The sequence below is a fragment of the Eulemur rufifrons genome, chromosome 17 (genome assembly GCF_041146395.1).
Source record: "Eulemur rufifrons isolate Redbay chromosome 17, OSU_ERuf_1, whole genome shotgun sequence".
Taxonomy (NCBI): Eukaryota; Metazoa; Chordata; class Mammalia; order Primates; family Lemuridae; genus Eulemur; species Eulemur rufifrons.
This window is the reverse complement of record NC_090999.1, coordinates 26,120,538-26,136,599: the sequence shown is the minus strand read 5'-3', so window position 1 is coordinate 26,136,599 and position 16,062 is coordinate 26,120,538. Positions and strand designations below refer to the sequence as shown.

General features: G+C 43.7%; 1 protein-coding gene across 4 annotated transcripts in view; it reads right to left on the bottom strand.

Moving 5' to 3' along the window:
• Nucleotides 1-726: 726 nt before the first annotated feature.
• The window catches only part of OSMR (oncostatin M receptor), a 64,078-nt gene continuing 48,742 nt past the window's right edge, over nucleotides 727-16,062 (bottom strand). For all 4 annotated transcript variants that reach the window (XM_069492008.1, XM_069492011.1, XM_069492009.1 and 1 more), the window contains exons 10-18: nucleotides 15,078-15,154; nucleotides 13,683-13,905; nucleotides 11,040-11,219; nucleotides 9,926-10,030; nucleotides 8,173-8,346; nucleotides 7,412-7,579; nucleotides 3,880-3,961; nucleotides 3,314-3,386; nucleotides 727-2,982 (exon numbers count right to left, since the gene is read on the bottom strand). In XM_069492008.1, the coding sequence (XP_069348109.1) occupies nucleotides 2,407-2,982; nucleotides 3,314-3,386; nucleotides 3,880-3,961; nucleotides 7,412-7,579; nucleotides 8,173-8,346; nucleotides 9,926-10,030; nucleotides 11,040-11,219; nucleotides 13,683-13,905; nucleotides 15,078-15,154 (1,658 nt within the window). In that variant the 3' untranslated portion in view covers nucleotides 727-2,406. The remainder of the gene's footprint in view (nucleotides 2,983-3,313; nucleotides 3,387-3,879; nucleotides 3,962-7,411; nucleotides 7,580-8,172; nucleotides 8,347-9,925; nucleotides 10,031-11,039; nucleotides 11,220-13,682; nucleotides 13,906-15,077; nucleotides 15,155-16,062) is intronic.

Sequence of the window (16,062 nt, the reverse complement as noted above, 5' to 3'; positions counted from 1 at the left end):
TAATGTGATTTTAGGTGCAATTTTTTTTAACAGTATTATGATCACATTAAAAAAAACCAGCTCATTTAGAGAAATGCAAATATACCCATGCATCATATGATTTGCTTCAAAGTAATGTAAGGAGGGAGAGTGAGCAAGCATATGGATGGGGCTGAAACAGCCATGGGTGTGGCTGTTGGGGTTGGTGAGAGTACATGGGGGTTTCTTAAACTATTCTACTTTTATGTGTGTTTGAAGTTCTCCATAATGTGTTTTTTTAATCCTGATACTTCTGCTGACACGTGAATATAAATTTCAGTTTCTGAATAACTCTTGTTAAAGCAATGTTAAGATGGCATATAGTATTGAAAACTAAGGTTTTAAGTACTAATTTATTTGTTATGAACATTGGAGAGCGATGTTTACAGCCAAAGCTACCAGTCATAGTGGTATTGTAAACATAAAGTCATGTAGCCCAGTATTTCCTGTTGATATGTTGTTGTATTTCAGAAAGACTTCATTTGATTTAGACCAGTGATTCTCAAATTTACTGTATATCTGAATGCCTGGTAACATGAAAAATACAGATTCCTGGTCCCATGTCCCAAAGATTCTGATTAGGAAGTTTGGAGTGGTACCTGGGAATTTAGTGAGTTCATGAGGTGATTTATCAACTATACTGAATAATTGTTAGATTTTCATTTAATTGAGGTAGGTAAAACACAAAATAATGGTGAAATGTTTTAATTAAGGCTTATTGCAATAGCAAAGGTTTAAGGTTTTGTGGACTATTTTTTAAACAAAATCTATAAGAAAAATACCATGTACAAATCAGTCATCAATGTCATTGACATTTCTGAGTACAAGTTTCAAATGAAAAATATTGTATCATGATGGAGTGTAAATAAATAGGATAAATGACGAGTATACTGGCCCCAAAGTCTTCTCACAACTATTAGACTAATCAAGATACAGCTCTGTACTATATTAGGAGCACATAACCAATTTGTCCAGCAGAATACTTAGTTACATAGTAAGGAAAAAGTTAAGAAGCTTCAACTGAAGAACTGGTTTGTGGGGGTATATTTAGGCCACTTGACAGCTGCTTTATTTTGCGATGTGGATGCTTGTCTCTCTTCATAACGTTGAAAGGCACAGTGCAGGGCGCTTGGTACCAGGGAGAGGCGTGAGCACAGGCAGAGTCATTTCCACCATGCTGACGGCAGTCAGGGAAACAAAAACCCATTTTCGTGCTTGTTTAGAAATGTGACAGATTAAACATTAGGAGTTGATGAGCAGAGGGAAGAAAAAGGAACTAGCATGTACTGAACGCCAGTTATGTACCAGGTGCTATTGGTTCAAAGCATGCAAAGTTGCTTCAGAGCCAACACAGAATTTCCTCCTCCACAGAGTTTTTTACAGGTATATCTAAATTATGTCCAACAATGAGGTTTCATTTTACTTTTTTTTAGCATAATAGGAATATAAATGAGACAGAGATCTTAACCCAGACAACCTATTACAGAGTCCAAAGGATGCTAAGGGAAAACAGGTCATGTGCATATAGTTCTTGAAAGAAAAGAGTAATCCTAAAATGTGAATGGAATTACTTGATAATATATTTTCCTTCTTCTATTCTGAGGTAGTCATCAAAAATTCTGGTAGAATACTGATACCTTACACTAAGCAGAAGTGCAACTGACACTGGGAGTTTTTTGCCAATCTCATTCTTTAACTGCCATAAGCTTGACAGAAGAATTATGGCGATCTTATTGATTTATTCATACCTCTTTCCTAGTAGGTTAGGTCTGTGCCCCTCCCCCACCAAAAGTTAATTTCACTGTGTCAATGAAGTACAAATTCTTATCCCTTCAAGGCAATTCTAAGCCTGTTTGGTCTGAAACACCTGTGACTTTTCATTAAACTCAAGAAATTTACATTGACAATTTATGCTCTAGTAATAAATCTATGGCCTTTGCAAAAACTTTTAGTCTAACTGCTTTACCCTTAGGATGTTAGGCATAGGGTAAATGTTAATGAAAATATTTGCTTGATAAAAACTGAACTTCTAGGACACAGCCAACCTGTAAAGTACTGAGTGGGCATGGTCTGTGGGGGGCGCTTCATGCCCATCCTTAAGTTAGGTCTACTGATCGGAAGGTGAGTCTGGAACAAACAGCAGCAAGGTAAGCACATCCCCGTGATCCTGCCATTTCTAGAGCAAGCCTGTTCCAAGGCGGAATACCAAGTTCCATAGCTTCTGGCCTTTAACCTAACCAGACTGTAGTGGTCTTACATTAATCAGACCTGCAAGTAGTGGTAGCTCACTGGGATTAGGGACCAAGGCACCTGGTGACGAGAATGGTGGTGCCAGCTCTGCTCCCCTTAGTGTCTGTGTAGTGTAGAGGTAAGAAATGGGCGTGCTGGTTAACGGTAATGTTCACCGGGACCTAAAAGGGTAATTGAGGAGAGGTTATTATTCTTGGTCGGGGGAGGTGAAGCAAGACAGAAGGGTACTGCCATTTGCATTTTATACTCTGAACAGGGTGGTGGCACTAGTGCATTTGTTGAGAGACTGTCCTTATCTCCAGACATGGGTGAAGCCACCTGGGACACATAATTCAAAGTAGTTTCTCCAGCTGGGATTTCTCCCAGGGAGTTCATGTAGTTTTTTTCTAGTGCCTTTAGTAAATTTTCAGGTGAGGTCAGTAGTCCCAGCTGACTTGGTGGGGCTTCTGGGGGCACTGGAGCATGAGCACAAGAACCGCAGTCAGAAGCTGCCTGATTATAGGTGTAATTCTCGAAGCAGATGCAGGGTCCAGGGCCAGAGTAATTCTTTTCTGTTGGAAGGAGGTAAAGGTAGGTAGGCTTAGTCAAGTCTCTTTCTGTGAGTGACTTCCTAGCGCCTAAGGACTGTATCTTAGTCCCTTCTGGCTTGTTTACAACTTCGATAGCATCTGGAATGCAATCGCTGATGCTCATTATTGTTCGGTGAGGATTTTCCTGGAAGAGAAACAAAAAATATGTAAATATGAGTGTGTGTGCGCATGGGTGTGTGCATGCATCAAAGTGTATTAAGTATGTGAGATGCACTTAGAGCTTCAATTTTGTTCCTGGTCACAAGTTACCTGGAGGTGGTGTTGAAAACCAAACGATTTCTTCTGACAGAAGAAATCAAAGCACCAATCACCTATTTCATGGCCGTGGGAGCAGAGGGGGCTTTTACTTTGTTAAATTTTCCTGAGGAGGTCTAGGAAAGTCTGGTTATTACAGCCCCAATTCTGGATTAGTCCTCAATAGCCATATGGTGTCCATACAGTTTCCCAGCATTTACCTTAGATTTGATTAACGACAGGACGCTGCTCTTGTAAGGGTCTGGGATGTCAGGATAACACTTATCCTTCATCCTAGAAAAACAGTGAAAATGAGACTGAATTTCACAGTATAGTGGAATAGTTAAGAGCAAGAACTCTGGGGTCAGACCTCTGGCTTCTAATCCTTGCTTTATCACTTATGAAGCAAGTTACTTAACTCATGCGTGCTTTAATTTCTTCATTGGTTAAATGGAGATAATCAGGGTACTTTAGTGTCCTCAAGAGGACGAAGCGTGTTACTACAGGTAAAGCACTGAAATCCCTGCTGAGCATACAATGAGATATAAATATGAGCTATTGCTATTGAAAAGCTTTTGCAATCTCTTTATGTTAAATGATTATTATTTCCCTTGTACGGGGACTTGGAAAGCAAAATTGTGAAATAAATTACTCTCACCTCAGCCTCCTTTGTCCTTTTCATTTTCAGCACTGTTTTTTAATATCATGCAATGTCATTTCCATCTTACTAAACCTCTCTCTTGATCTTTCTGACCCTTCTTGGCTGGCACCTTCCTCACACACTCACCACTGACTCTTCAGGTGGCACCCAAGCACCAGGAGCAGGACGCACAGAATCACGGGCAGGATGACACGAAGCAGCATGTAGGCTGGAGGAGGGAAAGGAAAGTGCTGTTCTTAAAGAGCACGTCTCCCTCCTCAAAGAAATAAAAATACCTTTATGATTGAGAGTAGTTTTGCATGTTTATTAGTCCTCAAATGTCTATTTTATGAAAGCTTTAACATGAATTCTACCTAACTGGGGAAAAAAAAACCAGCCAACCAACCAACAGGGAAGCCACTTGCCATCAACATGTGTGACCCAAATCTGTTCTGATAGATTGGATCATGACCCCCAGGGTACATATATGCTCACTTTAGAAAATAATACCAGTTTTCCAAAATTGCGCGTACAGATTTACTCCCACCAGCAAGGTATGAATTAATGTTTTTATATCCTCATCAACGTTTGGTATTTTTCATCTTTCCATTTCAGCTATTTTCAGGCTAATTTTTAAAAACAAACTTTTGGAACATAACCTACTTCTATCCTCAGGATTTAAAAATTACTCAGTACATCTACTGAAATCAGAAGGAAATGTGGTACCGAATGCCCAAATATGGAAACACAAAGTACAGTTGAGATGGGCGCCCTTTACCGTTAAACACACCGCCTACCTCTCGGTGCCTCCCAGCCTCTATTCGGTACCCTCGTCTCCCAGTCAGAGAAAAAGTTAAACCAATTTACAAAAAAGAAGGAATTACTTTGAAAAACCAATAGAATGAACATTTATGCACAATTTTGCAATTTCAATGTTACATTAATTTTTTGCATTTCTGTTCTTTTTTATTGTGTAATCATCCCAGCCTCATTTTAGCAGATGCCAATCTGAGGTACAGTTAATTGGATGCTAGTCACATAATATTCTTTTAAAAATAAGGCCGGGAGGCCGGGCGCGGTGGCTCACGCCTGTAATCCTAGCACTCTGGGAGGCCGAGGCGGGTGGATTGCTCAAGGTCAGGAGTTCGAGACCAGCCTGAGCGAGACCCCGTCTCTACTAAAAATAGAAAGACATTATATGGACACCTAAAAATCTATATAGAAAAAATTAGCCGGGCATAGTGGCGCATGCCTGTAGTCCCAGCTACTCGGGAGGCTGAGGCAGTAGGATCGCTTAAGCCCAGGAGTTTGAGGTTGCTGTGAGCTAAGCTGACGCCACGGCACTCACTCTAGCCTGGGCAACAAAGTGAGACTCTGTCTCAACAACAAAAAAAAAAAAAAAAAAAAATAAGGCCGGGCGCGGTGGCTCACGCCTGTAATCCTAGCACTCTGGGAGGCTGAGGCGGGTGGATCACTCAAGGTCAGGAGTTCGAGACCAGCCTGAGCAAGAGCGAGACCCTGTCTCTACTAAAAATAGAAAGAAATTATCTGGCCAACTAAAAATATATAGAGAAAAAATTAGCCAGGCATGGTGGCGCATGCCTGTAGTCACAGCTACCCGGGAGGCTGAGGCAGGAGGATCCCTTAAGCCCAGGAGTTTGAGGTTGCTGTGAGCTAGGCTGATGCCACGGCACTCACTCTAGACCAGGCAACAAAGGGAGACTCTGTCTCAAAAATAAATAAATAAATAAAATAAAAATGTAAGTTAAGGCTGGGCATGGTGGCTCATGTCTGTAATTCTAGGATTTTGGGAAGCTGAGGTGGGAGGATCACTTGAGGCCAGGAGTTCAAGACCAGCCTGCTCAACATAGTGAAACCCTATCTCTACAAAAAAATAGCAAAAGTAGCCGCGAGTGGTGGCACTCGCCTGTAGTCCCAGCTACTCAGGAGGCTGAGGCAGGAGGATAGCATGAGCCCAGGACTTTGAGGTTCAGTGAACTACGATGACACCACTGCACTCTAGCCCAGGAGACAGAGTGAGACTCTGTCATTCCTACATACATACATAAATCCTCTGTCAGGGAAATTATAAATACTTCAGATATTTTCTTTTTAAAAATAATCAATAGAGTCAATAGAGTCACAAGCCAAGGCCAATGAGATTTAGCATAAGGGAGATAAACAAAATTTAGGGAATATACTTAAAAAGACAATTGTGTGTGTATGTGGAATTTACCAACTGAGTAAATTCCAAAGCTGGAAGAAAAATAACATGAAAATAAATTAAAAATTAACTGCAAAATGGCAAAAGTGCTCAAATAATGTAAACCGTTGACTCACACCTTAATGATAGGGAGCTCTGGACTTTGGCTTGGAGACCCAGGGCCGTGATTCAGTCCAGTAGTCAATGAGCAGCGAGTGCCACAGCCTGCCACTGCAGCCATGTGTGTGTCTGTCACTGGCCAGGGCACTCCAGGGTCAGCAGTCCTGCGTGATGCGCCCCTTCCCCATAGCTCTGCCTTCAGCGAAGGAACCCTGCACTGAGGAAAACTGGTAACTTCGGGCAAGACTTCTGAGCCTACTAGTTTTTCAAGGAGTAAGTTCTAGGACCTTCGGTGATTCTCTCATTGAAGATGTTCCTTTTTCATCCTTCCTCCATCAGTATCTATTTTCTATCACCACATTCCTGTTCATTGGATGTCAGGGCTTTACCATGAGAATAAAATTTTCCATCAATCACTTCCTACCATTCTCCTCCCTTCCCTCTTTTTTTTTTTTTTTTGAGATAGAGTCTCACTCTGTTGCCTGGGCCAGAGTGCCGTGGCGTCAGCCTAGCTCACAGCAACCTCAAACCCCTGGGCTCAAGCGATCCTCCTGCCTCAGCCTCCCGAGTAGCTGGGACTATAGACACATGTCACAACGCCCTGCTAATTTTTCTATTTTTACTAGAGACAGGGTCTGGCTCTTGCTCAGGCTGGTCTCAAACTCCTGAGCTCGAGTGATCCTCCTACCCCAGCCTCCCAGAGTGCTAGGATTATAGGCATGAGCCACCACGCCCGACCCCTTCCCTCCTCTTTCTCCATGTTTCCAGCCAAATGCATTTTGAAAAGATCTATCTCTTCATCTGGCCCCGTCCCTGGCCAGATATGCAAACATGGAGTTTGGGGACAAGCATTCATGCCCCTGCCCCATCCCCATCCCACCCTCCCTGTTTGTCCCTGGAAGCCCCACCAAAGTCAGGAAGCAATTCGTTTGCCACCGAGGGAAACCAGCCAGACGGACGGCTGTCTGCAGAGGGCCACTGTGTTGAGAAGACCCCACCACTCTTCTCCAGACGGAAGCCTTGTGGTTCGGATGCCAACACTAAAATACGCTCTCTGTGGTTTCCAAACTACATACAGTATTATGAGACTGAGTTCCAGAGAAGTGTCTCAGGGGCCCCTGAGGGAGGCAAAAAGAAGGTTCCAGGCCATTATCAGTTAGGTCAGCTTCACTTTTATCTGTTTCGTGTAGTGTAACATTTTTGGTGAAACAGAGGGTTTCGTCGAGAGAAAGAGGGTAGGATGGGAGAAGAAACGTTTGAAACTTCCTTATCTAGACGAAGCCTAAGCAACATTTCTGTACGTTGTTAGTTTCCCAGAAACCCCAGAGGGAAGAGTTTCGATTTGGAAAAACTCACGGTATTCATCCGGAGTCCTGACCTTCGTGAAAGTGCGACGGGGCCCCTCCCCGGCGCTCGTGTATGGAGTGACGAGAAACTCATAGAAGGATTCCGGCTGCAGGTTTTCCACAGTGAATGTCTTTTGTTCCGGGTTGTCGATTTCGTATTGGCAACATACTGTATTATCTGTGATTTTCAAAAAATGTTTTTATCAAGAAGAAAATTATTTAAAGCATGGTATAGATCTTGTGAGAGTTGGACACTAATATTCTTCTTGTCTCAGCACTGTCAACATTTTTAAACCAACCAAAACTTAAATCATAATTTCATCGCACTGGGGACACTGGTGAAGTGTTGAGAAGATGGCATGAAACGCAAAAAATCCACTAAACAAGGGATGTTGGTGACTAGGGAGAGCATACGGGGCTGCAAGAAACAGAGTTTGTGAGGAACTTCGAAATAAATTGTAATAACATTTAATTAGTCAAGAAAAAGAAAAGGGGGTGAGAAAGTTTCACAAGTAACAGGCTTTCTTAAGGAGCTGATGGTTGTTCTGGTGCTTCTAAAGATATCAGGCCACTTTGCTTTTTAAGTAAGTTAAAATACTGGCCCCTCCACCGTCTTGCTCACCCTACTAATTTGCTTGAGAACACCGTTTGATCATAAAGTCGTGCAAGAAGAGGATTCAGCCTGACCACAGGCAGAGGTGGTAGCCTTTTTAATGATTTCCAATAATGGGCTTTTGAAAGAATAAGCAAACAAATAAAAATAAATGTCACCTGGAAGAACTGCCTTTTCAGCTCCTGGGTGGCACTGCCCGGCCTTGGATTTCAGATAGACACGGTACCCTTTTATGAAAGCAGGCTGGGATTTAGTGGAATAATTCTTCCAACTCAGAGTGAAGGAGTGGGATGTCAAGTTGTTCATGACCACTTGAGGGTTGTCCGAAGGAGCTAGGAAAGGAAGGTGGGATAAGACAAAAGTCATGCTCTGGAAATCATCTGAGAACATTCATGTAAACTACAAGTGGAACTACGGCCAGCAATGGAGGCTGTAAGAGGGTAGGCCAAGTTCTGTTGCTCTAGAAGATTTATGCCTTGACGTAGGAAGGAGCTGAACAACTTCTCATTCAAGCCTTGCCTTTCACAGATGAACAAATGGATACCCAGAGAGACTAAATAATCTGTGCAAGGTCACATAACCAAAAAAAACAAAAAACACAGAGAGAGAGAGAGAGACTAAGTCTTTCTTAGACTGAGTTCTGTTCTTGAATTCTAAACAGTGTTTGAGAGAACACCTGACCAGAGAAGCTACTACAGTGAGGGGCAGGGGGAGGAGGAGGACGGGTTATGTTCAAACAGGCAAGGGAGGGATTTAAAGAACTCCAGTGCCCAGGTCGTGGCAATGCACAGTTATCCAAGTGTCACCAAAAACGTCTGGGAACGTTTATTCCGAAGGCTTCCCTGAGCCTGTTTTCCCACACTCCCTCACACACAGTCTGCGCACACCCATGCACACACCAACAACGCACCTCACGCCTGTCTCAGAGCCAAGCGTAACTGTGGACCAGCTCCTGCCGAACGAAGAACCCCTGAGAGCTGGTCTGACCCCTGTGAAAGTTAAGCTCCTGGGGGTCCAGGGCCAGCCCCCCAGCTCTCAGTGGACGTGACACCCTGGTGCCAAGGAAGGTGAATGAGCAACGCCATGGGAGGGTCAAAAATCCCTTACACTTCTACTGGGATGGTGGTGACACTTCCAGGAGACAATTTCACAACATGTATGAAAAGTCTTAAAAATTATAAAAGAAATTAAAAAATATTTAAGAAGTTCAACCCTTTGACTCAAGTATTCCACCTCTAGGAAGTCATTTAAAAACCATTATCATGGATATAAGGACAAAGATTTCATTAAAATGAAGACTCAGACAGGGCACAAGAGACTGGGCAAAGGAAGAAAGAGAGAATTAGCACTTGGAACTGCAAGATGCTTGAAGATGAATTTTATAGTTTATGGGTGAAAAACACTGTAATCATTATAAATTGTCCAACAACTGGTGGTTTGACATACACAGACAATGGGCCACTTGTAGTCATAAAGATGACACGGCTAAATAACATGTAGTGACATGAGTAAAGAAAGCAGTTGACAAACTGCATACAGTAAGATCCCATTTGTCATTAAAAGTGTGTATCTGTACAGAGAAAGGAATATCTGCATATGCACAAAATATTAACTCTGCATATTTGCCTTGGGATGGTAAAATTAGCAATAATTTCTCATCATTTTTTTCCTCTTTGTATTTTAATGGCTACAGATTGTCTTCTTCTTTTGCATAACATTTTATAAATCATCCTTAATGAAAATGTTTTAGGTTTGTATGATTAAAAATAATTTCAAAAACCCAATTACCAGAATAAATGGGACACCAAAAATTAGGAAAGGCACTGAAATCTTCCTAGTCCCTAAAGCTAGGAGTTTCTGGATTGTTTGAACAATTCTGCACCTGGAGCAAATTAATTGCTTTAAACTTACCCAGCTCTTGAGTGTATCCTGTTTTGTTCTCTAACAAATAAGCAATCCTTCTTGTAGATAACCCATAAATTCTGAAGTTGTATCGGACCCCTGGTCTAAAAGCATCTAGGGAAAAAAACGTTAACAGATTTTCAACAACACAGAATGACAATCTCTTTAAGTTTGAAAAGGAAAAGAAGAAAAAATAAGCATGTATTCCCCTAATAATTTTCTTCTAGGATTTTTGCATTTCATCTGCACCACCTTCCCTCCTTCCGTGAAGCCCTGGCGTCCTCCATGTTGCAAACACCTGGCCGCACTGTCTCGAGCCCAGCAGAGCCTGCAGGGACTGGCCCCTACCGTGTCCTCTCAAGCAAGAGCTCTCAAACATGCCCTCACCCATGTTTATGGAACTGGGCGCAGAATCAGACCAGACAGATAAAACCATTTCAAACCCTCCCTTGACTCCAAATCCCACTCCAGTTACTTGCCTTCTCTTTTCTCGTTAAAGCCCAGGGTCCTGAAAGCTGTGCTTCCCACTTCCTCATTTCCCCTCACACCTGCGCCCCTGCAGTCCACCTCCGAAACCCACCAGGCCACAGAAACCAGATAATTCCCACACCTTTCCTTGAGCCCAGCAGATGGCGCCACCCTCCCCTCCAACTCAAGCCACAAACCCCGCCATCTCTGACTTTGCAATCTTCAAATCACAAATCCAGTGTGGGAGGTGAGAGTTTGAGTGACACATGTTCTATGGAAAGTAAAGAAGTTCAAGATTGACTTCTATCGACTTCATGTCCTAATATTTCCCAAATCCATGTACTTCTCTGCTTTGGCAAAAGCTTTCTGGACAACTGTTACAAAGTCCCTCTGCTGTTCATCTGAGACCACCAGTTCAGAGGAACGAGTTCATGAAAATCATGAATGTTGGTCACAGCCTCGGGTCTAGACACGCTCCGAAAAAGTAGATTAAAAGTTTAAATATTAACTCACATTCTTGTAAAATGTGAACTCCTAGCCCCCATGTTGGATTTGGCATTTCGAAATTACTAATCTACGAGATCATCCAGAAATCCTAGTTGAACTTGCCACAAGGTAGATGTACCAAGACAGAAATAGGGAAGGTTCTTCTTACCGGAGCTAATGACTATACTTGTAGTATTGGGACCTAGGTTCTTCCACTGCAAGTCACAGAGTGGGTCCTGGGGACGGTCACACCACTCTACAACATAGCCCATGACATCTCCAGACTGGGGTTTCCAGGACATAGAAAATCCATCTTCTGTGCCTTTAATTATTTCTTCTTCAACCTCTTCTGTACACAAAAAATATAGAGCAATGCTTCAGATTTAATTAATTTTAAAGTTTTTTAAGTGTCTAAAGAAGAAAATAAACGTACACACACTGTATCTAGCAGGTAAGAGCCCCACCACTTCAATGGCTGCAGGAGCTTGGCTGGAGATGTTTTCCTGCCTCTCACTCCCCAGCAAATACTCACACCTGACTTTCAGATGGCCTCACCTTGGCCTTCGGAGCCCCAACCAGACCTCAGCACATAGAACAGGGGTCAGCAAACTACTGTCAGCGGGACGATTCCAGCCTCTGAGGCTTGTTTTATATGATGCTTGAGCTAAGAACAGTTTCAAGACTTTTTTTTAAGTGTTGTAAAAAACCAACCAAAGAAGAATACAGACTATATAACAGAGACTGTGTGACCTGCAAAGCCCAACGTGTTTCCTATCTGTCCCTTTACCAAAAAAGTTGCTGACCCCTGACCTAGAACTATGTCTGGTACTTGATCTGCTTTCAAGAAAACACCTGTCAAACGGATGACTAATGCAGCTTAATTTGCCTACAATAATGTCAGCTGTGCCTGAACTTACTACTGCTTCTGATACGTTAGGAGTGAGAATTGAGTAAAAAAGAAGGAAAAAAAAAAAAGCATGTACATACTAAGTGGGATTACAGGGGGATGTACACACAATTTATGAGTCAGGCTGCCACTCAACACAGTTTATATGGCCAGGGTAGTTTTCCTAACGTCTGATAATTGGAAGAAGGGTGACGTGGCCTCAAGGCACTACCAGTTCTACCACAAGGGAGTTTCCCCTATTTCCACAGACTTACACTAAGAACTAATTTGTGTATCTGCAATTCCAGTTTAGCTGGGCATCCTGTATTTTATCTGGCAATCCTGGTCACAACTGAGCATTGGTGTGAACGCCTGGTGCTATTCATTTTTCTACGGCACCCAAAGAGGAATATGTAGCTAAGTATAAGGCAAAAGCCCAAGAAGCCTGTATATAGCCCACCTGCATGGCTTCCCTGCCTTCCTCCATCACAGAAACAAACCTCCCTCACACTGAGGCTGACATTTTTACTTCACTTATTCATGTTGACTAAAAATTAAATCCAAACCAAGGTTATAACTCTTAGCAGGCTGCTGCTTTAGAATTGCAAATATGTTTTGAGGGATGGAGGCAGACGAAAGAGTAAGGGAATCTTTTTTCGGCCATTCACATCCTAGTGTGAATCGGCTTAACCTTATTGTTTTTGTTCATGGCTTACGAGTGACTTTCTACACACCAGTGACTTGGGAACAAGGACCACTGAAGGAAAGCTGGATGGAGCATCACATGGCAAGGTCCGGGGTTCTGAAGGCAGGGTAGGGGGTGGAAGGTATGGTAGGGACCCACAGACGGAGAAGACCCGAAGCAGATAGGAGCGCTGAGCAGTGTAACCCTGGCCTGGCCCCATGGAAGGCAATCTTGATTTTTCCTACTGGCTCGCCCAGGCCCAGTGAAATGCCCACTTTTCCTGTTCTTGCCCTAATGAAGTCAGACTACATCTCCTTTCTTTACTGTAGTTCTTCACAAAGCAAAGGTTAAATAACTCCTAAACCAACTCCTAGAGTTTTTCTTCTGTGACACAATACTAATTTCTTTCCTTTGTCTGACGCATACTGGATAATTCTTCAAAAAAATAAATAAAACAAACACCACCTTCTAATACAGCTCACTGAACCCAAATTTCAGCTGAACTTGAATAATAGCTACAGTACAACCTGCCATAATCTCCTGAGCAGGGCCTGGAAAAATTCATAGCAGGAACTGAAGGTGACATTATTGCAAGGTGCATGAGTGACCTTAGGATGTCAACTGCTGATTGTATTATGATCATTTCATAGCGTGTGACTGTGGGGAGTTTATTCTTTTTACGGCTAAGAAGGAAATTAGTATCACTGTTGATTGTAAGGTCATTTCCACCTTGTTTGTTCTTTCATAGGTGAAGGGATTAGGCAGTTATTATCTTTTATTCTACAAAGTTGGCACAACCCCTGGTGAAAGATCGATCATGACAATTCTTATGATCTTTGGAAACATTCACGGGCTCTTTCTAGGTGGCAAAGACTGACAATATATTTTACAACATAGTAAATGCAACTCATATTTCACAAGCCACAAAGCACTTAAATACTAACTCTCTCGGTGAGGACTGGTTACATTTACTTGAATAAATTTGATATAATTTCCCAAGTATGTTGAAGAACCCCCAGGACAGAAAGATTCTGAACCATAGCTGAAATCTTTTTCCCAACTGAGGGAGACTGTCCCACAGAAACATGTTGCCACACCTGACCCAAAAGAAAATGACAAACCGGTGGCTAGACATTTTATCTTCCCAAGTTCTTGTCTTCTCCATTTATCCATCACTAGTTAACAACATCATCAACATATTCCCAGAGAATGAAAACAACCAAAATGAAAAACAAACTCACTGTTTCCAGGCTCTGCGGAGACAGCCATCACAGCAGCGGGAGAGGCGCCCGCGCTGTTACTGGCCGTGACGCGGATCCGGTAAGAACCCTGGTCCAGGGTTAGTTCCATGCCATTGGCCGGCGCAGGGATGGAGTGCGGCTCTAAGCTGGATGGCTTGTCCAGATTTTCTATAACTACATTATAGAACAGGATCTTCCCATTGGCATGAAATTTTGATAGTGGCTGAAAAAATAGTGATAATCATTTCAAAATGGGTTTTACTTTGAACGGGGTTTGTATCATTACTTTTCCATCTTTTCTGTCTCTCAACTGCCTTACACATACACACACACATACACACAGGCAAATTCAAACAGTTGGATAGAGAAAATAACCATCTTAACCAAGCCTGAATCAGACATTCTAATCTAACTGAAGCTGAGCAGAGAAACGGGTCATTTGGGGACGGGCTCCTCACGAGCACAGTGTGTCCAGAGAAGAGTGATCGAGTCGGGAACCGAGAGGAAGGGAAACTCTTTAACCTGCAGAATAAAAAGTCTAGCCGAGGGGAGAAGACCCAGGAGGAGAGTCAGCAGCACGATGGGGCCCTCCAGGAGAGGCCTGCGCCTGGCCTCACCCGCTCCTCCAGTTATGTTGTCCCCACACAGCTGCTCCCACAACCCAGAGCCCTCTTCTAGACAGTCCTCCAGGTCGCAGAGCATTTCCTGTCCACACAGTCCCAAGCCCACTTCCGGGGCAGTTCCCTGGGCCTCCCCTTCCTAGGACACGCCTTGCCCCCAGGGTATGTTGCTGTCTGCTTGGGGGTGGGCAGGACCTGGACGGGGATGGGCACGTGCTCATGTGTGTACACGGAGGTCCGTGAGTGTGCCACACTGCAGTGGGAGGGAGAGCGGGGCGGGCTGTGGCCAGGGGCCGACTGTCCCAGCATCATCATGCTTTGGTGTGAGACCCTGAAGAATCCGAGAGTTCTGACTACAAACCTGGCCTTCCAGGTGGTCATGAAGATATGTTAGGTAAGATAGAAGGATAAAATTTATTTTATATGACAGTTTTTTAGGTGATTCATAACTTTTAAATATAAATAGTATGAATGTTTAAATATTCCTAACTTTTAAGTATGGTACGTGGTTGTACCCTATACCTTTATATCTACTTGTACCTTTGCCCGGGGCCTTGCAAAAGTCAGGGGTGGCCTGAACTGCAGTCTCAGAGAAGGAGGCTGTAACAGGCAGAGCCGCCGTCAGCAGCAGGGGCTGGAAGGAAGCAGGGTGGGGGTCCTCCTCGGGGTGAGGAATCCCATGGGTTAGAGTGAAGGTCCCTCCCAGCGGGAGACCGAACTCGTCCACAGTTTCACAGCGGAAACAAATCAGACTTTTTGGATCTTCGCATCCTACCTTCCAGAATAAGGTCACATTATGACTTCCTGGCCCCAACTTCACAGTTCTCCAGACATCAGGAGCCTCTGAGGGAGCTGAAATGAACCAAAGAAAAGTTCTTGGTTCGTAATGTGTATGTGGAGCAATGCACTCAGCCCTTCGCTAGGGCTGCCAGGAACGTGACGATGACCTGTCCTAGGCGTGCCTCTCCCCTTTCCACGTCTGTGACTCCTACCCACTTGTCCAGGCCACACTGCTCCTCCTCGCTAGGTGCACACGGTAGGTGCTTTATAAAAAGGGCAGCTGCCTCTGAATAGGACACTAAACTGAGAACCTTTATAAATGTCAAGCTTCAGAGCTTCTAGAAGCCACCAAAGAATTTTGGAATAATTTGTCAGCTAGACCAATTAATTCTAGCAAGTGAGTGAGGTGAGTTTCCCATTTTTTGACTTTCTAGGCGGCAGAGCATTGCTACTTCCACGGCCCATCTGCGAAGGCTGCACCCGAGGCACACTAATGTCCTTCTGTGATCTCCCAGGGCTGCCACCCTTGCTGGAGTCACAGCCTGGGAATGCCTCCTTGTCCCCTCCACTGGTAAGGCACCACCCCACTCTTCCCAGCTCCTGCCTGAGCCTGGGTGGCTGCCGCCTGTGGACTGTTCCTCTACCACGGCTCTCACCGCGCTTTTGTGGAATAGCGTGCCTCCTCATCTCTCCGTGGGATCCCTGGGCTCAGGGGCCTTGGCTCATCGGCTATGAAACTCTAGCACCTAGCTCAGGGCCTGGAACTTCGTGAAAGCTCCACAAACCCACTTGAATGAATAAAAAGCAAACTAAGAAAGAACCCAGAAAACAACCTGTTTAAATATGCCAACCTTTTCTTGTCTCTATCCCTTGCTCAGAAATCAGTGCAAACTGATTGATTGATTGATTGATTGATTTTGCATCTGAATCTGTCCTTGCTCAATCAGCTTATCATGAAGAGGGATCAGTCTTTCAATCCA